The sequence below is a fragment of the Rattus norvegicus genome, chromosome 11 (assembly GCF_021556685.1).
Source record: "Rattus norvegicus strain SHRSP/BbbUtx chromosome 11, alternate assembly SHRSP_T2T, whole genome shotgun sequence".
Classification (NCBI taxonomy): Eukaryota; Metazoa; Chordata; class Mammalia; order Rodentia; family Muridae; genus Rattus; species Rattus norvegicus.
In genome coordinates, this window is record NC_141544.1 from 59,154,040 (window position 1) to 59,179,832 (window position 25,793).

General features: G+C 37.0%; 1 protein-coding gene across 4 annotated transcripts in view; it reads left to right on the plus strand.

Moving 5' to 3' along the window:
* Zpld1 (zona pellucida-like domain containing 1) overlaps positions 1 to 25,793 on the plus strand; it is a 359,152-nt gene that overhangs the window by 281,767 nt on the left and 51,592 nt on the right. For 3 of the 4 annotated variants that reach the window (XM_087576682.1, XM_087576683.1, XM_087576684.1), the window contains 2 exons: positions 18,351 to 18,444; positions 18,629 to 18,731. In XM_087576682.1, coding sequence (XP_087432808.1) covers positions 18,351 to 18,444; positions 18,629 to 18,731 — 197 coding nt within the window. 4 annotated transcript variants of the gene reach the window in all.

Sequence of the window (25,793 nt, forward strand, 5' to 3'; positions counted from 1 at the left end):
AAAAGAAAATCCTCTCATCACATAGTAATCAGAACACTAAATGCACAGAACAAAGAATGAATATTAAAAGCTACCTGGGAAAAGGGCCAAGTAACATACAAAGGTAGACCTATCAGAATTACATCAGATTTCTCAACAGAGACACTAAAAGCCAGAAGAGTTCGGTCAGAGGTCATGCAGACTCTAAGAGAACACAAATATCAATCCAGGTTACAATACCCAGAAAAACACTCAATCAACATAGACGGAGAGTCCAAAGTATTCCAGGATAAAACCAAATTCAAGCAATATCTATCTACCAATCCAGTCCTACAGAGGGCCCTAGAAGGAAAACTCCAATACAAGGAGGGTGGCTACACCAAAGAAAAGACAAGATATTAAGTATCTCACAAAAAAACCAAAAGGAGAGAACCACAAGAACCTAAAGCCACCTACAAAAGTATAACAGGAACTAACAGTGATCTGTTTTTAATAACTATAGATATTAATGGATTCGACTCACCTATAAAAGACATGCTAACAGACTGGATATGCAAACAAGATCCAGCACTTTGTTGCATACAAGAAACACACCTCAATAACAAAGACAGACATTATCTCAGAGTAAAAGGATGGAAAATGATCTTCCAAGCAAATGTTCCCCCCAAACAAGCTGGAGTTGCCATCCTAATATCTAATAAAATAGACTTTCAACCAAAAGTTTTCAAGTGTGATGAGGAAGGATACTTCATATTCATCAAAGGGAAAATACACCAAGAGAAAGCCTCAAGTCTGACCATCTATTCCCCAAATGCAAGGGCACCCACATTCATAAAAGAAACTTTACTAAAGTTCAAAACACACATTGAACACCATACAATAATAGTGGGAGACTTCAACACCCCACTCTCACGAATGGACAGGTAATTGAAACAGAAACTAAACAGAGACACAGTGAAACTAACAGAAGTTATAAACCAAATGGATTTAACAGATATCTATCTACATAACATTTCACCCTAAAACAGAAGAATACACCTTCTTCTCAGCACTTCTTGGTACCTTTTCCAAAATTGGCCATATAATTGATCACAAAAGAGTCCTCAACAGATTCAAGATTATAAAAATAGTTCCATGCATCCTATTAAACCACCATGGCCTAAGGCTAGTCTTCAATAACAAGAAAAATAGCAGAAAGTCCACAGACACGTGGAAACTGAACAATGCTCTACTCAATGATAACTTGGTCAAGGAAGAAATAAAGAAATAAAAGACTTCCTGGAATTTAATGGAAATATAGAAATATCACATCCAAACTCATGGGACATGATGAAAGCAGTGCTAAGAGGAAAATTCATAGTATGAAGTGCCCTGGTAAAGAAACTGGAGATTTCTCACACTAGGAATTTACAGCACACTTGAGAGCTCTAGAACCAAAAGAAGCAAACTCACTGAAGATCAGTAAAGGCCAGGATATAGTCAAGCACAGGACTGAAGTTAACCAAATAGAAATAAAGAGATTAATAAAGAATCAACAAAACCAAAAGCTGGTTCTTTGGGAGAATCAACAAGATAGATAAACCCCTAGCCAAACTAACTAAAGGTCCCAGAGGCAGTATTCAAATTACCAAATCAGAAATGAAAAGGGAAATATAACAACAGAAAGGAAGAAATTAAACAAAAATCATTAGATCTTACTACAAAAGCCAATACTCAGCAAAACTGGAAAAGCAAGATGAAGTGGATGGTTTCTAGACAGATACCACATACCCAAGTTAAATGAAGAGCAGATAAACTATCTAAACAGGCCCATATTCCCTAAGAAAGTTTTTTGTTTTTTTTTTTTTTGGTTCTTTTTTTTGGAGCTGGGGACCGAACCCAGGGCCTTGCGCTTCCTAGGCAAGCGCTCTACCACTGAGCTAAATCCCCAACCCGAAAGTAAAGGTTTTTAAAAACCTCCCAACAACAACAACAAAATACACCTCCCAACAAAAAAATAAAAAAATAAAAAATAAATAAACAAATAAAATAAAATAAAAAAACAGGACCAGAGAGAGATTTAGTGCAGAATTTTACCAGCCCTTCAAAGAAGACCTGATACCAAAATTCCTCAAACTATTCCATAAGATAGAAACAGAAGTAACACTACTTAATTCATTCTATGAAACCACAATTACTCTGATACCTAAACCACATGAGGAACCAACCAAAAAAGAGAACTTTAGATCAATCTCAAATATGAATATCGATGCAAAAACACTCTATAAAATTCTTGCAAAATGAATTCAAGAACACATCAAAAGCATTATCACCACAACCAAGTAGGCTTCATTCTAGGGATGCAAGGATGGTTCAATGAATGAAAATCCATTAATGCAATCCACTATATAAACAAACTCAAAGAATAAAATCACATGATTATCTCCTTAGATGCAGAAAAAGCATTTGCAAAATGCAACACTTCTTCATGTTAAAGGCATTGGAGGAGATCAGGAATTCATGGCCTGTACCTAAACATAATAAAAGCAATTTACTGCAAACCAACGGCAAATATCAAATTAAATGGAGAGATACTTGAAATAATTCTACTAAACGGGGACAAGAGAAGGATGCCCGTTCTCCCTATATCTATTCAATATAGCACTCACAGTGCTAGCTAGAACAATAAGACAACAAAAAGAGATCAAGGAACTACAGATTGGCAAAGAAGAAATAAGGGTACCACTATTTGCGGATGATATGATAGTATAAAATCGACCCCAAAAATTCTACCAGAAAATTTCTCCAGCTGATAAACAACTTCAGCAAAGTGGATGGATATAAAATTAACTCAAATAAATCAGTAGCCTTTCTTCATACAAATGATAAACAGGCTGAGAAAGAAATTAGGGAACGACTCCCTTCACAACAGCCACAAATAATACAAAATATCTTGGGGTAACTCTAACCAAACAAGTGAAAGATCTGTATGATAATAACTTCAAGTCTCTCAAGAAAGAAATGGAAGACGATCTAAGAAAATGGAGAGATCTCCTATCCTCATGGAGTAGCAGAATTAAAATAGTAGAAATGATCATCCGACCAAAGGCAATCTACAGATTCAATGCAATTCTCATCAAAATCCCAACACACTTCTTCAAGGACATTGGAAAAGCAATTTCAAATTCATCTGGAAAGGAAAAAGCCCAGAATAGTGAAAACAATTCTTAACAGTAAAAGAACAGCTGGGGAATCACCATCCCTGACATCAAGCTCTACTACAGAGCAAAAGTGATAGAAACTGCATGGCGTTGGTACAGAGACAGACAGGTTGGTCAGTGAAATAGGACTGAAGACCTAGAAATAAAACCACACCCTTACACACACTGGATCTTTGACAAAGAAGCCAAAAATATACAAGGGAGAAACATCTTCAATAAATGGTGCTGATCTAACTGGCTGTCAGTATGTAGAAAAATGAAAATAGACCCCTATTTGTCATCTTGCACAAAGCTCAATTCCAAGTGAATCCAGGATCTCAACATAGAACCAGATACACTCAATCTAATAGAATGGAATGTGGGAAAGAGCCTAGACTCATTGGTACAGGGGCTAATTTCATAAACAGAACCTCAATGGCTCACACTCTAAGATCAAGAATTGATTAAGTGGGACCTCACAAAACTGGAAAGCTTTTGTAAGGCAAAGGACTCAGTCAATAAGACTAATCAACAACCTATGGATTGGGAAAAAAAACTTCACTAACCCCACATCTGATAGAGGGCTAATATCCAAAATCAAATTCAAGAAGCTAGCCACCAATTATCCAAACAACCCAGATCAAAAAACGTAGAGAACTAACAACAAGAATTCACAACAGAGGGATCTTGAATGGCTGAGAAGCACCTAAAGAAATGTTCAAAGTCCTTAGTGATCAGAGAAATGCAAATCAAAATGACCCTGGGATTCCACCATACACCAATCAGTACCGCTAAGAGCAAAACCTCAGGTGACAACACCTGTTGGTGAGGATGTGGAGAAAGAGGAACATTCTCCATTGCTGGTGGGATTGCAAACTGGTACAACCACTCTAGAAATCATTTTGGAGGTTCCTTAGAAAATTGGAAACAGATCTACCTGAAGACCCAGCAATACCACTCTTGGGAATATACCCAAAAGATGCCCCACCATGACACCGGGGCATGTGTTCCACTATGTTCATAGCAGCCTTATTTGTGACTGCCCGAAGCTGGAAACAACCCAGATGTCCCACAACAGGAGAATGGATACAGAAAATGTGGTTCATTTACACAATGGAAGACTACTCAGCTATTAAGAATAAGGACATCCTGGGGCTGGGGATTTAGCTCAGTGGTAGAGCGCTTACCTAGGAAGCGCAAGGCCCTGGGTTTGGTACCCAGCTCCGAAAAAAAGAACCAAAAAAAAAAAAAAAAAGAATAAGGACATCCTGAAGTTTGCAGGCAAATGAATGGAACTAAAAAATATCTTGAATGAGATAACTCAGACCCAAAAGGAAAGGCAAGGTATGTACTCACTAGTTAAAAAAAAAACCAAAACAAAACCAAAACAAAACGAAGTACAGAATACCCAAGATATAGTCCACAGAACTCAAAAAGTTCAACAATATGACAGTCCCAAGTGAGAACCCCTCAGTCCCACTTGGGAGGGAGAAGAAAGCAACCACAAGAAGGGAGGGAGGGACCTGGGAGGGAAAAAGGACAGGGCTTGGGGGAGAAGGGAACATGATCTCATACTGGATGGGGGAAAAGGACTGAAGCCCTGAGGGCCAGCAGAAAGAATGGAAACAGGCAACCTTGGGAGGTAGGAGGTTGGGAGGACCCTCTAGAATATACCAGAGACCTGGGAAGCGAGAGACCCTCAGGACTCAAAGGTAGGGACCCTAGATAAAATGCCCTACAGTGGAGAGAGGGAAATTGCAGAGCCCAACTCCAGCAGAAAGACAGGGCATCAAGGGAGGAATGGGCTTGCTATCCCACAGTCATAACTCTGACCCATAATTCTTCCTGTCTGAAATAAATGCAGGGATGGAAATGGAGAAGAGCCTGAGGGAAAAAAAAGAAGTCTAGTGACAGGCCCAAAGTGTGATCCACCTCACGGGGAGGCCCCCAAGGCCTGACACTATTACTGAGGCTATGAAATGCTCTCAAAAAGGAACCCATCATGACTGCCCTCTAAAAGACCCAAAAAGCAGCTGAAGGGAGTCAAATGCAGATATTTGCACCCAACCAATGAACAGAAGCTGTTGACCCCTGTGATTGAATTAGGGAAATGCTGTAAAAAGCTGAGGAGGAGGACATAACAACAGACACCAAAGAAACCCAGAGGAACCTAAGATAGTTTAAAAACCTGTATTTCACATTGTAAAATCTAAAAAAAAGAAAAAGAAAATTTTCTAAATAAATGCTGCTGTAAAAGGACAAAGAGTTTCAATTAACCTGAAGACACTGGTACCAGGCAGCATACAGCAGCTGAGATGAGGCCCCCAACTCATGTACAGCAGAGGAGTCCTGGGTCTGGGTTCAGAGAAGATGCACCTAACCCTCAGGAGACTGGAGGCTCCAGGGAGTTTAGAGGTCTGGTGGCCTGGTTGGGGTGGCGACATCCTCATGGAGACAGGGGTGGCAGGGAGGATGTATGGCATGTGGAACAGTCAGAGGGTGGACCAAGAGGGGAATAAAACCTGGAATGTTAAAAGATTAATAATAACGATAATATTAATAATATCAATAATAACAATAATAGCAATAATAAAATTTCTGTGCTAACATGAGCTGACTATGAACCTTTTGTTGAGAGACTTTTAATTACTGCTTCTATTTCGCTGGGGGTTATAGGTCCATTTATGTTGCTTATCTGATCTCAATTTAATTTGGCAAGTGGTATTTATTTAGAAAATTTTCAATTTTTTTAGATTTTACAATTTGAAGTACAGGTTTTTTAAACTATCTTAGGTTCCTCTGGATTTCCTTGGTGTCTGTGGTTATGTCTCTTTTAATCTCTAATATTGTTAATTTGAATATTATTTCTCCATTTTTTAGTTAATTTTTAAGAAGAGTTTGTCAATCTTACTGATTTTTCAATGAACCAATCCTTTGTTTTATCGATTCTTTGTATTTTTGTTCATTGTTTCTATTTCATTGATGTCAGGACTGAATTTTATTATTTCTTGTTACATATTCCTTTTCGTTGTGACTTCTTTTTTTTGTGGGCTAACCAGCACCATTTGTTGAAAATGCTGTCTTTTTCCCACTGGCTGCTTTAAGCTCCTTTGTCAAAGATGAAGTAACTGTAGATGTGTGGGTTCATTTCTGACTCTTCAATTCTATTCCAGATATCTACCTGTCTGTCTTGGTACCAATATCATACAGTTTTTTTTATCATTGTTGATCTATAATATTGCTTGGGGTAAGGGATGGTGATTCCCCCAGAAGTTCTTTTATTGTTGAGAATAGTTTTTGCTATCCTGGATTTTTTGTTATTCTGAATGAATTTGCAAATTGCTCTTTTTAACTCTATGAAGAATTGAGTTGGAATTTTGATGGGGATTGCATTGAATCTGTAGATTGCTTTCGGCAAGATGGCCATTTTTACTATATTAATCCTGCCAATCTATGAGCATGGGAAGTCTTTCCATCTTCTGAGATCTTCTTCGATAACTTTCTTCAGAGACTTGAAGTTTTTGTTGTAAAGATGTTTCACTTCTAGAACCAGCACAACAAATAGTGCTGGTTCAACTGGTGTAGATGCATGCAAATCCATTCTTATCGCCTTGTACAAAGCTCCAGTCCAAGTGGGTCAAGGATCTAGCAAGTCACACCAAGGTATTTTATATTATTTGTGACTCTTGTGAAGGGTTTCATTTCCCTAATTTCTTTCTCGGTCTGTTTACCATTTGAGCAGAGGAAGGCTACTGATTTGTTTGAGTTAATTTTATATCCAGTCCACTTTGCTCAAGTTCTGTATCAGTTTTAGTAGTTCTCTGGTGGAATTTTGGGCGTTACTTAAGTATACTATCATATCATCTGCAAATAGTGACATTTTGACTTCTTCCTTTCCAATTTGTATCCTTTTTACCTCCTTTTTTTGTCTAATTGCTCTGGCTAGGATTTCAAATACTATATTGAATAAGTAGGGAAAGAGTGATCAGACTTGTCTAGTCCCTGATTTTAGTGGGATTGCTTCAGATTTCTCTGCACTTGGTTTGATGTTGGCTACTGGTTTGCTATATTGCTTTTACTATGCTTAAGTATGGACCTTGAATTCATGATCTTTCTAAGACTTGTATTATGAAGGGATGTTGAATTTTGTTAAATGCTTTCTCAGCATCTAATGAGATGGATTTCTGTATATTGAACCATCCCTGCATCCCTGGGATGAAGACCACTCAATCATGATGGATGGTTATTTTGAAGTCTTCTTGGATTCAGTTTGAGAGAATTTTATTGCATAATTTTGGATCAATATTCATAAGGGAAATTAGTCTGAAGTTCTCTTTTCTTGTTGGGTCTTTGTGTGGCTTAGGTATAAGCATAATTGTGGCTTCATAAAACAAATTGCAAAAATTCCCTCTGTTTCTATTCTGTGGAATAGTTTTGACAGTATTGGTAAGAGGACTTCTGTGAAGGTCTGATAGAATTCTGTACTAAACCCATCTGGGCTTTTTTTTGTTGTTGTTGTTGTTGTGAGACTTAATGACTGCTCTATTTTTTTAGGGGTTATGTACTGTTTAGTTGGTTTATCTTATACTGATTTAACTTTTGTACCTGATATGTGTCTAGAAAATTGTCCATTTTCTCCTGATTTTCCAGTTTTGTTGAGTATAGGCTTTTGTAGTAGGATCTATTTATTTTTTTAAATTTCTTCAGTTTTGGTTGTTATGTCTCTCTTTTCATTTCTGATTTTGTTAATTTGGATAATGTCTCTGCCCTCTGGTTAATCTGGTTAATCTGGCTTAGGGTTTATCTATCTTGTTTCTCAAGGAACCAGCTCCTGGTTTTGTTGATTTTTTTGTAGAGTTCTTTTTGCTTCTACTTCATTGATTTCATCCCTGAGTTTGATTATTTCCTGCTGTCTACTCCTCTTGTGTATTTGCTTCTTTTTCTTCTAGAGCTTTCAGATATACGGTTAAGTTGCTAGTGTATGCTCTTTCCAGTTTCCTTTTGGAGCTACTCAGTGCTGTGAGTTTTCCTCTTAGCACTGCTTTCATTGTATTCTATAAGTTTGGTTATGTTGTGCCTTCAATTTCATTAAATTCTAAAAAGTCTCTAATTTCTTTATTTCTTCCTTGACCAAGTTATCATTGAGTAGAGTACTATTCAGTTTCCATGTTTATGTGGGCTTTCTGTTGTTTTTGTTTTTATTGAAGACCAGCTTCAATCTGTTGTGATTTGATAGAATGTAAGGGATTATTCCAATGTTCTTGTATATGTTGAGACCTGTTTTGTGAGCAATTATATGCTCGATTTTGGAGAAGGTACCATGAGGTGTATAATCTTTTGTTTTGGGATTAAATGTTTTGTTAAGTCTGTTTGGTTCATAACTTCTGTTAGTTTCACTGTGTATCTGTTTCCATGATCTGTCCATTAATGAGAGTGGGGTGTTGAATTCTCCCACTATTATTTTTTTGAGGTGCAATGTGTGCTTTGATCTTTAGTAAAGTTTCTTTTATGAATGTGGGTGCCCTACATTTGTAGCACAGATACCCAGAATTGAAAGTTCATCTCGGTAGAATTTCCTTTGATGAGTATCAAATGTTCTTCATCTTTTTTGATAACTTTTGGTTGAAAGGTGATTTTATTTGATATTAGAATTGCTACTCCAGCTTGTTTCTTGGGACCATTTGCTTGGAAAAAGTTTTCCCAGCCTTTTGCTCTGAGGTAGTGTCAGTCTTTAGCACTGAAGTATGTTTCCTGTATACAGAAAAATGCTGGGTCGTGTTTTTTTTTTTTTTTCTAGTCAGTTAGTCTATTTCTTTATTATTGTGGAATTGAGTCCATTGATGTTTAGAGATATTAAGGAAAAATGATTGTTGCTTTCTGTTATTTTTGTTGTTAGAGGTGGAATTATGTTTGTGTGTTTCTCTTCTTTTAGCTTCTTGCTTTTTCTAGGGTATAGTTTTCTGTCTTGTGTTGGAGTTTTCCATCTCTTTTCCTTTGTGGGACTGGATTTGTGTGAAGATAATATGTAAATTTGGTTTTGCCACAGAATATCTTGGTTTCTCCATCTACATTAATCGAGTGTTTTGCTGGTTATGGTAGCCTGGGCTGGCATTCGTGTTCCCTTAGGATCTGTATGACATCTTCCCAGGATCTTCTAGCTTTCATAGTCTATGGTGAGAAATCTGGTGTGATTCTGATATTCCTGTCTTTATATGTTACTTGAACTTTTTTGCTTACTGCATTTAATATTCTTTCTTTGTGCATTTGTGTTTTGATTATATGTGACAGAAGGATTTTCTTTTCCGGTCCAGTCTATTTGAAGTTCTGTTGGCTTCTATGTTCATGAGCATCTCTTTCTTTAGGTTAGGGAAGTTTTCTTCTATAACTTCATTGAAGATATTTACTGACCCTTAATTTGGGAATCTTCACTCTCTTCTATACCTATTATCCTTAGGTTTGGTCTTCTCATTGAGTCCTGGATTTTCTGGATGTTTTGGGTTAGGAGATTTTTGTATTTTGCATTTTGTGTTGTATCAGTATTCTGTATGTTATCTTCTACTCCCAAGATTCTCTCGTCTATCTCGTGTATTCTGTTGGTGATGCTTGCATCTATGACATTTGATCTCTTTCCTAGGTTTACTATCTCCAAGGTTGTCTCCCTTTGTGATTTCTTTATTGTTTCTATTTCCATTTTTAGATCCTGGATGCTTTTGTCAATTCCTTCACCTGTTTGGTTGTATTTTCCTCTAATTCTTTAAGGGATTTTTGTGTTTCCTCTTTAAGGGCTTCTACCTGTTTACCCCTGTTATCCAGTATTTCTTTAAGGGAGTTATTTATGTCCTTCCTAAAGTCCTCTATCATCATCATGAGATATGATTTTAAATTCAAATCTTGCTTTTCTGGTGTGATGTGGTATCCAGGACTTACAGTAGTCTGAGACCTGGGTTTTGATGTTTCCAAGCAGAATTGGTTTCTGCTGCATATGTTCTTGTTTTTGCCTCTTGCCATCTGGTTATCTCTAGTATTACCTGCCTGCTCTTGCTGTCTCTGACTGTAGCTTGCCCCTCCTGTGATTCTGGTTATGTCAGAACTCCTCAGAGTCCAGCTGTCTCTGTGATCCTATGATTCTGGAATTCTGGGATCCCGAGATCCTGGTTGTGTCTGATCTCCTTGGAGTCGAGCTTCCTGTGTGATCCTGTGATCCTGTGATTCTGGGAGTTTCAGAACACCTGTGATGCTTGACTTGTTAGAGCACCTGGGAGTTGGGCTTCCTCTGGGTGTTATGAGAGTAGGTGTGGAGCCAGTGCCCATGGTCTTCTCAGGGCACTGATTCAGACTGAGATAGCACCAATCCTCTGTACTTCCCTGCTCCAGCTGGTTCTGGAGGCAATGTGGGAGCTTTTTGTTTTGTTCACTGCCTTCTTTCAACAGTGAAAAGAGCTCCACTGGCAGCCAGTGCTCGCAAAGCTGCGGTTGCTCGCTGGGCACGGGGAACCAGGATACCGGGCCCGAGAGTTGCAAACTTTGCATGGGTCTTGCCCGCAGAGCCATTAATTTCCCCTTTAAGCATCTCTAACACATTCATAAATGGTATTTTAAGGTTTTTGTTTCATGCTTTAGCTATGTTGCTGTGTTCAGGAGTACTTTAGAACGGTTGCTGGGCTCTAGTAGGGACTTGTTATCCTGGTGTGTAGGCATCTAGCTTTGAAAATACTCTATTTCTAGGTGTTGATATATACTCCTGTCTTTGTTTGGTGGGTTTTCTGTTCCTCGGTTTCTCTTGCCTTCTTTGGATCTTGGGAAGTTGTGGCGGCTGTGTGTTGCTTGGTAGAAAACTCTTCCAGGATCCTGATAGATGTGATTACTGTGGGTCCCAGTAAACGTGTTTGTGGGGATAAGACTTGGGAATTGCATTTGAAGGGGAGGAAGGAGAAGGGAAGAAGCCATGCAAGTATCTGCCTTCCTTACCAGAGTGATAGTTTATATTTTATACGCAGATACTTATTTAATTGCTTAGCGTGGAGTTGAGCATATGTGCTGGGCAAATGTATGTATTGATTTGCCACGGCCTTTCTTTCTATGTAGCATTTTTAAATATTCTATAGCCATAATTTTACATTTCTCGTCAAAGCTCGAAATGTGTAATTCCACCAAAACATCATTTCTCAAAGAAATTTAAGAGATGCTAAAAATGCATGCATATGTCTTTAAGAGAATTCTAGCTACTCCTATCACATATCTACTAAAACCCCAGGAAAGTTACATCACTCCCTTACTTTCTAAAGCCCTTAGGCTGCTGATGGTACAAGTGAAATGGTCTTTCAGCAACCTAACACTGGGATACAGAAATGGTGAAGTCAGGAAGCCACTTAAAGTTTAATTCCCTCTTTATTAAGAATTCTTTTGAAAAAACAAAATTGCTTCTTGGCACCTAAAAGCATTCGAGAAACCTGTTGACTGGAAATTGGCCCAGGGACTTTAGCCCTGAATAGAGTCTTTGTTCATTAAAAGATTTCTATTGTTCAAAAAGATGGGCTGGGATGGGAAGACTGGTCATACAAGGCCCAACAGAATTCCATCATATTTTAAATATAATAACGTCAAAATTCCACAATATTTATTAGACTATGTAATACCAATGTATTATGATAAGAATTGTTTATATGAATCTTGAAAAGCACCCTTCAGAATGTAATTTTTCAAAGGACTTTAGTTCCTGAGATTTCTGGATGCTTTCAAAGCCTTTTTCAAACACTTACCATTTCTGTTTATAACCACCATAAATAAAACTAAAACTTTGAGTTCCAAACAACAGTGTATAACAATTGTTTAATGTAGACAAAGTAACTCTAGGCTGAAAAATTGGGGGCTAGAGGCAAATAGCACTGAATGCCTTCAAAGCTGTGGGAATCTAGAAGAAAGCTTTTGCATGTCAAGATTAGCAGATGGTCTAATTCCCTTTGGAATACACAGGCTCAATTTAATACTGACCCAGAGTTACTTATTCAAAGAGGTTGGCCTCTTCTGATTACTTAATACACGGTGTAACAATAAACTGTGTCATTCAATTTGAGCATTGGAATTTATCTAGTATGATTCAAAATAATTATTTATGCTTGGACAATGCAGTTAACCACATTCACATTTGACTATTGCTCTAAAGTGAATACTTACCCAGATTTAATTTCTAAACTGGGCCTTGTGAAACAAGCATGAATTTATGCTCTGTCCTGGAGCGGAAGCAAAACAGACAGGGAATTTATGGATGACTGTATAAGAATTCCAAAGATTTTTAGCCCAAATAATGATTTGTCTCAAATAAAATAATTCCTCCACTTTGGGCACAGAAAATTGAAAATTAGAAATTGTCTTTAAAATTATAGGCAAGAAGGTAGTAACAGCATTTATAAAATTAACTTGCTCAATAAGTATAGTTATGAAGACAGATCCAATAGGATATTATAACTAACTGTACATTCAATCTATCTATTATCTATATTTCACTGCTATCAGTGAATTAAAAGAAAAATGGCTCATTCAACTGTGAAGAACAGGAAATTCAAAGCCAAGAACTCTAATCTTGTAATCTAGCCAAATTAACACTTAAAATTAACCATCACACTTGTTTTACAAGTCTTCTTAGAGAGACAATGATTTTAGAAGAGACACTCTCTGACTCTGGACTCTATGTCTACTATATCCTCACCAGTTGTGAAATGACACTGAAGAGAAGTTGAGCTTAGCATAAGAAGGACTGATGAGGGCAATGAGTGTATTTAATTTGCCATGTTGATTTATAGAGTGTATCATACTATTCCATGCATATAGAATGTGTGTGTGTGTGTGTGTGTGTGTGTGTGTGTGTGTGTGTGTGTGTGTCAGGGTTATGCTCAGGGGAGACTGACATAACGAGATGGGATATACTGTTATTAAATTTTGTTTTCAAAGAGATCCTATGACTTTTACAACTAAAGAATTTGAAGGTAATGTAAATAAGTATTATTTAGCTAACAGGATATAATATAGTGTTGAGTAGAAACATGCATGACTTTTGCTAAAGTAACAGCAAAGATATCTGTCCTGTACATTTAGATTTTAGCAAGAGTAAAAGGATAAGTGAATAAACAGTGAGTCAATAAATAGAATATTCTTGATATAGAGTTTACTATAAGCAACAAAATTGAAATGAAAAGACAGGTAGGCATTGTTTTTCCATTTTTTAACAGTAAAATGTCTGAATGTGTTTATTTGTAAGCTTATGATTCAGACTCTCGCTTTAAGTAAATCAATTTGAAAAAAATAATAATTTGTTGTTCTGAGGTACATTTTATACATTTGATTGCTTCATTGCAACTTATAGATGTATAATGGCTTATCATTGCTAAAATATCTTCAACAAGCGTGTTGTAAGAAAGGCCTTTTACAAGGTCTTATGAAATGTTTTAAATAAATAACTAACATAAAACAAAAATTAAGCAGCATTTTCATATATGAATACACATACATAGACACAAACACACAAAAACATTACTCTCATTGCTATAAACCTGACTTCATGGAAGGGCGCTAAAGAGAACAATTGAAAAGATGACAGACAATTGAATGCTTTATTCCATTCATGAAATAAGTGTCGGAGATTGAGTTCTTTCCCATGTACTTTGTATTTCAATCTATATGTTCTGTAGGTCAAATAATGCTTCAAAATCTAGAAACTCTAAGCTGATTAATTTTGCTCTTTATCTTTTATCGTCTACTCTGCTACTAGTTTCAATTTAATATTCTTCTAAATGTATAAAAAATCTATAATATTATGACCAACCCATTAGATAACTGAATCAAAAATGTCATATTTTGACTTATTTTCTCTTCAAATTGTCACATATTTGACATGATTCAATGAAGTACATGAAAGTTTGATGTTGGGCCAATGGATATTCAGAATAATGATTGTATAGATGACACCAAGATCCAGGTTTCAGCTGAAGAGAGAACCACAGTGAGCTAATAGGGTAGTACTCTTCTAAAAAAAACATAGACATTTTTTTAAGCAAGAAATGATTCTGTTTTTTTTTTTTCCTGGTGAGATGAGAATACGGTCTTGTCAGACTTTAGAAAATAGAAACTCAAAAACCTCCTCTAGGCTGACGGTGTGCAGATGACTAAACATCACAAGGTAGGAGTATAAAATCTGATGGTTCCCAACACAAGGCTACATTTCTTGGATAATTGGATTTGTGGAAATGTTGGGCGATGCATTCTTTCATAAAAACCTTGGGCAGGAGTGAGTATAGCTACCGCAGCTCTCAGGCAAGCTTTCTTCCCTTAGTGGAACTCTGCATTCTCCCTTGGGACATGTTTCTTACTCCCTTTGAGATGGGTGCATATCTAGGTTAACTGGGTAGCAAACTTTGAGAATGTACATTACCTTCCAGTCCTTGTCGTACTTGATGATTCCTCTTCTAAGGAGGAGATGACACCCAGTTTGGCTATAAGGTTTAGGATAAATGTCCACACTTCTATCACAAGTACTAAAATATGATAAGATTCTGTTTTAAGCTTAGAAGTTGCTTAGACTCCTTGGTTTAAAAGGAATATTGTTGCCTTATTATGACAACAGAAATGTGATTAGAGCATTTTTTTCCTAACATAATCTAGTTTGTGGCTTTCAACAAAGAGTCACTGGAAATACAAACCACAATTCCAGTGCTTTTATTGGCAAATAGGGCAATATTGGTGAGTGGATACAGTAATTGCTTTATAATAGCCATCAGCACTTCAATTTACAATTTTTTTTAAGTCTAATGGTTTTGATCAGGCATTTCCAGAAATAAGTACGCTGAAGTAATCCAAGAAACAAGGAAATGCCTTGCAAATATGAGAGTGATTTAAAAGCTTTCTTAAAATTATTCAATATCAGTTACCTAGTCAAGCTAGTTCCTGGAATTGACCACATGTAAATAAACTGCCAAGAAATAATAGTACTGAAAATATTGCAGTCACCACAGACTCTTCATAGAAAGTGTCTAGCACGTATCAAGTCATTCATGTAAGGGCAGTGTCTAAAAATGCCCTAAAGAGTGAACAGTAGCTGAAGTGTCATGCCGACAAAGAGCCACAACACATCAGTCTCCCCACTGCTGCTTTAAAGCTATGAACTAAGCAGTTTTTAGATAACATTTTCTCCTTTGGGAATAAAGTAAATACAATATGATTTCAGTTTCATATTTGCTTCTTAACTAATTGACAGGTTTGCACTTTCATGCTGATCTAGAAGGAGAGAGCAGTTTGAGAGGGGTACATGTGTATGCTGAGAACTCAGGAGATAGCTGCAGGTTCCGAGACTAGCCTGGATTACATAGTGAGACTCTGCTTCAAAGACAGCAAATACAGGCTAACTTCTGCTTTTGGATTCCTTGATTTAGAAGTAATTTTTAGATTGTTTGTTGAACTGAGAAATGCTTAGGTTTTTGTGCATTGAACCTATAGCTAAATGTGTCTTTATAATTTGTCTATAATGCATAGCCTAAACCCTGAGATGAGAGCTAAGTCAGGAGTTCATACGTTACAACAAACTTTGTGAGTATCTTAGAGACCCATGAGACGTCACAGTACTGAACTCTGCATGTAGTAAGAACACTATTAGGTTATGCTCATAAGATATCCGTATACCAGGTGAACATAAAAAATTAAATGGAATTGGACCTGAAAGGGTTGAAGGGGTGGGGTCTTTGATGATCATGGCGATTAATAGAAGAGAGTGAAACAAAAAAAAATGGTAGAAGGTATATTCAATGTAAAACTATACTGCCATGAAAAATATTCTTATGCAACAATGAACACATGCAATAAAGTTAAAAATATACTTTATGGCTATTGGACTGAATATTTTATCCTAAATGAAAACTAAAGTTTGTGTATTTGTAAGTTGCTGCATGTGATTGAGTTTGGTCCCATTTTAAAGCACAGGGGAATTCCGAACATGAAGCTAAACATTTCATCGCACAAAGAAATCAAGCTACAAGTTGGCCACTTTCCTTTGTAATCCAGTGGTTGATCATAGAGCTAAAATCTAGCCTCATTCTTTATACTGAAGAGACATTTGTTCTAAATGATACAAAGGATGCAAATCTCTTCTCAGAATGACCTCACAATTCTAACTTACATAACCAGCTTACTCTCATGGACTGTGCCATGGAGGGAGGGCTTTGCACTTTCTTTTTCTAGCTGAAGTAACTCACCCCTTGACGGTGTAGTTAAATGGCCTTTAAAGAATATTAGAGAAGAGCCAGCTAATTGAAGAGTCTTGCTAACCAGAGCGCCTTCTTGCTCTAAATTCAACCTCTTGAAAAAACTGGTGTGCACCGACACCTTCTGATTATAAATCATTAAGTCCTTTTCTGGACAGAATAACTGCTTTCTGATTCTATTGCTATCAGATGCTGATGAATATTAGATATGAGTAAAATTATTCTCTGCTAGAAGCATATGCATATTATCAGAAAGCACAATTACTCAATCATTTAGCCCCAAAATATCACTTGTAGGACAAGGTATTTTTTTAGTTATGGCTTAAAGTTTATATGTAACTGGAAGTTTTTCTCTTAGAGTTTTGCAGAATATGTGACATTTGTTGTGAACCACATTTTCAATGGAAAAAAAGTAATAAATAATGTCAGCTACTGTATCTGAACTGTTTTATCTTTCCCTTGCTGAAAGCCTCTAATGGAATTATTGTCTTTTTAGCTAACCAACTTGCATAGTATGTGGGTAGTAGTATTCAATATTTATGAAATGCTTGTTTCTCATAGGATTAAAGCAACCGATTCTCATGCTGGAGATGATGGATTTTTATCAATTGCTACTTGAACCTGTTGAATTTTCATCTTAAGACTTAAAATTGTAGAGGTCATGGCTGGTATAGGTTCAAAGTAAAGCCTGAATCTGACTCAAAAGCCTCGCTGTACAGACAGACCTGCAGGAGCTTTCAAAAATGAACAAAAGATGTGTCTCCTGTCAATATGATTACAAATACAATAGGGCTTCTATTATTATTTCTATGGTTTTACTAAAATACAAAATTACAATGAAGCTTATGTATGTAGTATTTGTTTGCTATATAGTGTTAAACATTGGGCCCAGGTCTTGGTGTGTGTTAGGCAAGCCCTCTACAACTGAGATATATGTTCAGCCCTTTAAGGAAGTTTATATTAATAGAATTTGAAAAATCAATAGATTTCTATACCTCTTGTTGGCTCATGTAGAAGAATATAAAGCTTGTTTAGAGACTTGACACCCCTTTGTAAAACAGAGCCTGGATTTCCTTGGTGTGGAAAATAACAAACTCTCAATATTAAATAAAAGGTAGATGGCATTGTGGGTAGCCTTGGGCTATTATTTTTCATTGGTCACATTAGATTTAAAAATCACTTACTGTTATATAGGAAAAGCATTTGATTCCGAGGGTTGGCTTGAAATCTTAAAGAGACTGAACTCTTGAGTTTCAATTCTAATTCACAATAGCTATAGGCAACTTGCCCATAACATGGAGGTAAGTGAGTACTTAAATGTTGCTAATGTTCTCTGAGTCAATTGAGTAAAATGAAGTGTTATACAGGTATAGGCCAGTGGCATGATTGGCTGAACACTGTGCCTTATAGGAGAGGCATTACTAAGTATAAATGAAATGCTATCAATCAACACAATGGGCTGCCTCCTCCTGTACAGTTATCCCCAAGAATAACAGCACACAAAGTAAAGCTTTGCAGTGGCTTCTTTGAAATGCCTTGAAAGGCATACCCAGCTTCCCACTTTTCTTTCCAATGACGACTCATAGGAGCAATTTGAATGGAATTGCTTATTTGACTTCTAGCCGGGTGCAAGGCTCCCAAGGCTTGTGGGGGTTGGAAGCCCCTAAACAAAAGCAGAGATTATACAGCTGCTTGGGTGTCTGGCTTCTTCTTCACAATTGGGTCCTGTTTGATTTGTTTGCATTGACATTCTTTTAGTCATTATTACCCTTCATCAAACCAGCTTTCACAACGATATTCCATATCCCATTTTCATCACTACATGAAATGTAGCATTGAAAGGACCAGGCATCTTTCACAAAGCACAACAGGACACTGACAGTTGAGCAGATTAGTTCCTGATTCAATCCCAAGGCTTCTTACTCTGATTTTTTCCCCCTTCTAGACCTGCAGGCTTTCCCTCATCAGGCTGACCAAAGCTCTCTTCACACATACCACTCAAGACTCCTGTACAGCGCAAAATGGAAGATCAAAAGCAGGTATGGAAAATAGTGAAGTGAGCACTGAAAGAAGCTCAGGTTTCATTTGCTGATGATTAGCCTTGCAAAATCTCAGACCCATGGAAGCATTTTTGCTTGTCTAAAAAAAAAAAACCCAGCCTTTTTCTTCTTTTTTTTTTTTGAAAGGACTTTTCATAATGAGCAACTCTTCTCTCATTTGAAGGTTGGACTCTTTTCTGAAAAAGTTTGGTAGGCATTTGAACACTGTCACATGCAGTGAACCAGGCACATGGAGGACAGCTGACTCTACAGAACCAGGGACTTGGGTAAGTGCCCAGCGCTGAAACCACTCAAAGTAGCTGCTAAGGCTGCCCTAGAGTGAGCCTGGAAGACTCGTTTTAATTTAGTAATGTTTTTGTAACTCGCACAAGGCAACCATTTGCAAAACTCAAGAAAGTGTTTTTGGTTCTGGTGATAGGTAAAGGTGTTTGCCTGGGAAACATAAAAAGTTGTTCTGCATTTCATTTCAGGAAGATAGATACAAAATTAGATTTTGGAGTACTGCAGTCCTTTGTGATTATTTTGATGAGATTTGAAGAAAAGACCAATTCTTCGAGCAACTTCTTTAAGCCTGAGGTCCTAAGTTGTGTAGGATTTCCGTACTATCATATTTTTGGGATAAATTCAAGTCTCTATTCATTCCCAGCCTGATATAGCCCAGAGACAATCAGATAGTGAAAGCAAACAGACAATTTATATTGCAGATTTCTAATCAAGGCTCCATTGCACCAGAGAAGCTGGCTGGATATGGGTGGCATCCTCTCTAGTTACAAAGATGATATGATAATTGAAAATAATTGTGACTTGATTTTCCTCTAGCTAAAAATAATTTTAACTCCCAGCTTCACATTGTTAAGAATTGACCTGGAATCTCATATGACCTGTGGGAACTCATCCATGGCTGATGACCATCCATCCATGACCCTTGATTTCCATTTCTTAGGAGGATCCTTCCTTGCCCGTGGTTCCTTCCATTTTCTACTTGCCAAAACTAGTTCGTTTCTGGGGTTAAAGTGGGGTCTTACTTTTTGGGTCCATATATTTGATGATGATCCTTTTAGTTCTTTGCTTCTTTTGATTAGTTTCCTATAATTCAGTCTACAGGTTAAAGCGAAACAATTCTTAATTACAAAGAAAACGAAGAGGTTGAATTTATTTAGACTTCTAGGATTTCTCTTCATACACACAGGGAAATCCAGATTAATTTTCTTTTCAACCACTGGCCTTTCCTAGTGTGACATAGTTCAAAATTCTTACTTGAGACATAGTATCTAGGTATAAGGTTTCCATGTCCCTAAGTAATTTTTATTTATAATTATAATATTTAGCAAATATAAAAATTTGAAAATATACTGTATGTAACTTTGTTTTAGAGATTATGTTTTCTAGAAATGTCCTTAAAATATAGCCATCATTCTTAATAGTTGCCTAATAATGTAACAAGACGAGAGTAGATATTCCAGTAAATTACACACTTGAAGACATTTGAAGCTTATTATTTTCCTCTCAAAGATGGCTTATGATCAGATAGTAATAACTGAATTTTACCGCTAGAAATTTATATTTTAAAGGTAGATTTTAATCAGTTGAATCAAGGACAGATGACACTTGGGCTATAATCTATTATGTTATGGTATCAAACCTTAAATTTCCGAAGACTTGTGTTTCTGTAACTCTTTCAATGGCCTGGACAGCATTAGGAGAGACTGATGATACCTCCTATCATCTGAAATCTGTAAAACACAAGTAATGCTTGCAAGAAATTCCTGCTGTTGGCTAATTTACCAGATTTATGCATTGTTTTTCTGGATTTAAACTGAGATGTAAACTAGCTCAAAACTATAAATTAGGGTTGATTGGTTTGTTGTGCTTTGTTTTGACTGCAAAATGGTTTAGCTGGGAAGTAGCTATTGTAACCTTGCCAAGATACAGCAAAAGAAAGCCTTAAGCTGAAATTTTACAAACCTAGGGTTATTCTTCATTGTTATTAGCTGTCTAAGGTGATCTCAAGTGGGAAATTATATAGCATGCCAACTTCCATTTCTTCAGTGATGAGGAAAAGAGGTACCTTAAGCAGTGGCCCGTCAACCCTGCCAGCTCAACAGGGCTCTTCCAAATGCTGAATGCAAATCATGCCGAGACTAATGACCAGTGGCTTTCGCCAAGGCTCAAAATATTAATAGCGAAGAAATAAAAATATATTCATTGAATTAATTTTCTTAGAAATGCATTACATGCTAAACTCTGAATTTAAAACTTATGTGTCTGTAGTCATATACTAATTGTTTTTATCATCTTAGTCAGGTCCAAAACATAAGGTCCAAAACACACAAAATGTTTCATATTTCTACTACTCTTATCAGTCACTGTAGCTCAAAAATAGCCATAGAAACTAGTGTATGCAGAAAGCTGTGTTCCAGTAACAGTGTGTTTTTTAACACATTGCATTTTATGTAGCTTTTACATTTTAAAATGAAATGTTATTGTTTTATTTTCTTTGAAACGTTTAAAACTGTGGAAATTACGTAGGTCACAGGTCATAGAAAAAGTAGATTAAGGGCAAACTTTGGTCAAAGTTTAGTGACTCTTTGGCTTAAAATTAATTGTCTAGAACTTACAAATGATATACTAATGTAATAAATTGTAAAATATAAAATTATGCATGGATATCTTCAAAATGGTTTAGAAAAATAACACCTAAAAATGGAACCTAATGTAAGAACCCCAAAGCTTCCAAGCCCCAAAGATACCAAAGCTGATGCTAGATTTCTGTGATAGATTAGTGATTTCTATCATCATGTGTGTAAAATGTTACCCAGACTCCAATATCTAAGATTCAGTATCTTATAGATATTTTGTTTTTGCTTTCTCTAAATGAGAGATGAGAGAAAATGCAAAAAGAAAAATCAGGGGCTTTATTGCTTACAAAGTTAAGAGTCTATAAAATAAGGCTGACATGAAGCTTTCTCTGACATTACCCTCATTAAATGTAAAATTGCACCATTTTACAGAGAAGAATGGTTGCCACATGGTATTTTATTTTATGATGTAAGGTTTGTTAAACGTACTTATCTTAGACATATCCAGACATATCCTTTCCCATGTCTCAACTAAGCACGTTGTCAGTGTGCCATAGGACAGAGATATTTATGCTTCAGAGAATGTACGTTCATGATAAATCATCTCTCATTAGATAGAAAATATTAAGGTGTTCAAAAGTAATCATGGCCAAGTTTTCTATTTCAAATGCAAGTAATGGAAATTTACAGATGGTGAGTTAAAACAATTTTGCAACTTTAGGTATTCTAATCTTTTATGGATTTATAAATCATTTATAAAATTTATCTTTAAAACTCACATGTATTTGTGCTCATGGATTTAAATTCTGACACACACACACAAAAACCCAAACAAAAATTCATTTTGAATAAACTTTGAAATTGCAGTGCAATTATGCTTGCAGTTTCTGAAATCCTTGGATTATCAAGTCCATCAAAATAAATGCCATCACTACTAAAAGCAAGAAAGATTTCATCAGGAATTGTGCTATTTATATATGAGGGTTCTTTCAGCTGATAAATATTGATATTGTTTATGAGGGACAAAAATACTAGTTGAATAAATTTTTTAAGTGAATCAATTAATCAAAGTACAGAACATAAATATACCAGTTGAGTATTTTTTTAAAATGAGGTTAATTTATCAACTCAATTTGAGTAGTTTTAATTCATGAATTTTACATAAATAGACATAATTTTAAATCAATTTTCATACCACAAATCCTATTTCTCTTTCCTTTTTTGTATTAAAGGCATATTAGCCCAATGTAAATTATTTCTAGTTGCCAGTGAGCTGATTGGGTTTTAATTTGATTAATGTTTAGACAAAATTGAAAATTTTAATTTCATTAGTAATGGAATAACTAAACACTAAAGTACTGTCTTGATAAGGACTAAATGTTGATTCATTTAATTTTCCACATTTTCTTTGGTTAAAAGGTAACCATTCATTAACACATAGTTTTTTCTTTTTCTTTTTTTTTCTTCTGGAGTCTATAGCTCATCTTGTCCTCTGCTAGATTCTAACTAAAAAGATGAAAGCAGGTTTTTATTCTTAAGGAACTTATGGATTTATTAGAGGTCAAACCAAAGGTTGGCACACAAGGGTGACTTCTGTCTGTAGGAGATGGTTGGTAATGTCTGGAGAGATTTTGAGGGTCACAACTTGAGTAAGGGAGTGAACCTGGTTCACCATAGCTTAAAGCCATCATCTCTGTTAAACATCCCACAACAAAGAATTACCAATAACATTGACTTCAGGAGATTTGAGTCCAGTGCAGTACAGTTGTTTTAGGACTACTCTTATACAATGGGATGCAAACTTTGCCAGGAATACAAAGAAAGACATGATCAGCTTTGAAATGAGAGGAGGGTGTACTGGTGTAGAAATGTCTTGAAAGAAGTGTTAGTTGTAAAAAAAAGACTCTTGAAAAGTAGAAGAGAGAGAGAGAGAGAGAGAGAGAGAGAGAGAGAGAGAGAGAGAGAGAGAGAGAGAGAGAGAGAGAGACTTGTGGGGTGGAACTAGTAGTATCTGTTTTCCATACTCCATACAGAAGAACCAAACTGAGCCAGGATAAAGATATGCAAAATAACTTTTTATCTTGGGGAGCAGTAAGGATCCTTGAGTAGACAGGATAGGTGGGGGGAAACAGAAACATGGGTTTGCTCAGATAAGAACCGACTTATTTAGCCATATCACAGAATCACAGAGTTGGAGTTTTTATTTTATTTTATTTTTTATGAAAAATGTTAGAAAGGAGGATGTCAGCTACAGACTTGACCTGTTCAGGCAGACAATAATAGATAGGTTTTATGAATCTTGGTGAGAATTGGTGGGGATCTCAAGGAAACAAAAACATTTGATATTTATGCTGGAAACGAACCCCAGGTGAAAATTCTCTCTACTTGTTTCCTTATAAATATGATTTTGTTTCAATGGCTTTTACTTTTTGTCAGAATTACACCAAAGGTATAAAAATTGGTTCCTAGTATTTTCATTAGTGTGTTTGCTGCTGATTGACTGATTCTGGCAGGATCGAGCCATGGAGTTGTGGTGATAGAGAGCACTGTCCTTTCTTAAAATTGGTGCTTTCAGAGTCTAACTATATGGGTAAAAATAAAGCTTATTTACCACTGAAACAAAACAAAACAAAAAAACTAGAGGCTAGAGAGATGACTCAGCAGTTAAGAGCTGCTCTTTCATAGGACCTGTATTCTGTTGGGTAGTGGACTGTGCCAGGAAACTTTGTAAGGTTCAGAAACACCGATACCCATCTAAGGATGGTAGGAGTTTCCCTGCTCCCTACCAGATTCCTGTCCTGGAACACATCACCACTCTCCCCACATTGGGATGTGACCAATGGTCATATAGCCTAGAACAGAGTTCTCCATGCAAATAAGGTATCTAGATGGGCCCTAAGGGTTTAGCCAATGAGCTTCCCTTGCTAGACATTCCTGCCAGCAAAAGGTATAGAATCTCTGGCCCACCCTGAGAAAGTTGTATGCACCCATTTTCCACGACGAACAATCAATAAACAGTTTGGAACCAAGGACTGTCTCTTTTATCAAGAACCAGCTTGGGGAACATGGAGGAAGCCTTTGTCTACAGAGCCATGGTACTTGAGTCTCCCATAGAAGACTCCATGTTCTCTGACAACTGTGGATGAGCTAAGCAGGAGTTTCTACTCCCCCTGGCCCCAGGGTTGTCCTAGCAGGGCCTACATCCATCCACCATTCCCAACTCCTCCATGTGGTTTCCAGCATTGTCCGGACACCTGGAAGTTAGGGAACCACAGCTTCGGCCTCAGCCTATGTCATTTCTCACTCAATCTGAGGCCCACATTTTAGATGTTTACCTACCCACTGAATGTTGATTGGTGCTTTCTGCAAGCCCAGCCCCTGAGGGAGCTCCTCCGAGTTCCCACCCCCCAGCAGCAAGGCTGAACCGGAACTATAGAATTCATTTTCCAGAACCCACATGGTGGTTAAGGGTCGTCTATAACCCCAGTTCCTATCAGCACTCACGCAGCACACATACAGGAAAAACATTAATATACATAAAATAAAAGAAAAATTTAAAACCCTAAAATAATTCAAAATAGAGAAAGAGAATCTCAATTACAGAGAAACCTGTTCCTCTATTTCATTGGTTCTCAACCCTAGAAGCTTGCTAGGAGAGAGATACAGAAATCTGTATTTCTAAAAATTATCCATGGATTTAAAAAATGTGGTGTGTGTGTGTGTGTGTGTGTGTGTGTGTGTGTGCCTGTGCATGCAGCATGCAAATTTAGAGTCCATAGGCATATGTCCAGTATGTTTTTGTATCACCTTCCAGCTTATTTTTAACTAGTTAATTCTTTAACAATTTCTTACATTTATAAAATACATTCTGAATACATTCATTCCTCCATCCTGTTTCTTCTTCTTCTTCTTTTCCTCCTCCTCCTCCTCCTCCTCCTTCTTCTTCTTTTCCTCCTCCTCCTCCTCCTCCTCCTTCTTCTTCTTTTCCTCCTCCTCCTCCTCCTCCTCCTTTTTCTTCTTCTTCTTCTTCTTCTTCTTCTTCTTCTTCTTCTTCTTCTTCTTCTTCTTCTTCTTCTTCTTCTTCTTCTTCTTCTTCTTCTTCTTCTTCTTTTCCTCCTCCTCCTCCTCCTTCTCCTCCTCCTTCTTCTTCTTCTTTTCCTCCTCCTCCTCCTCCTCCTCCTTCTTCTTCTTTTCCTCCCCCTCCTCCTCCTCCTCCTCCTCCTCGTCCTCGTCCTCCTCGTCCTCCTCGTCCTCCTCGTCCTCCTCGTCCTCCTCGTCCTCCTCGTCCTCCTCGTCCTCCTCGTCCTCCTCGTCCTCCTCGTCCTCCTCGTCCTCCTCCTCCTCCTCCTCCTCCTCCTCCTCCTCCTCCTCCTCCTTCTTCTTCTTCTTCTTTTCCTCCTCCTCCTCCTGCTCCTCCTCCTCCTTCCACCCCTCCTTTATTTTTTGGTACAGGGCCTCTTAATGAATCTGAAGTTTATGATTTTGGATAGACAGACTGGTCACTGAGCTTCTGGATCCTGCCTGTTTCTTTCAAAGAAAGTGCTCTTACTTGCTACATCATCTCCCTACCCCGCTTCTCTCTGAATTTGCATTTTCAAGAGGTTAGAGACTAATACATTATCCATAGTATTTTCTCCCTCCCATGTGAAAAATATTAACTGATGGTCTAAATCCCCCAATAAAATAACACAGGCTAGTAGATTGGATTAGAAAACCAGACCCACATCTCCAAGAAACACCTTCCCATCA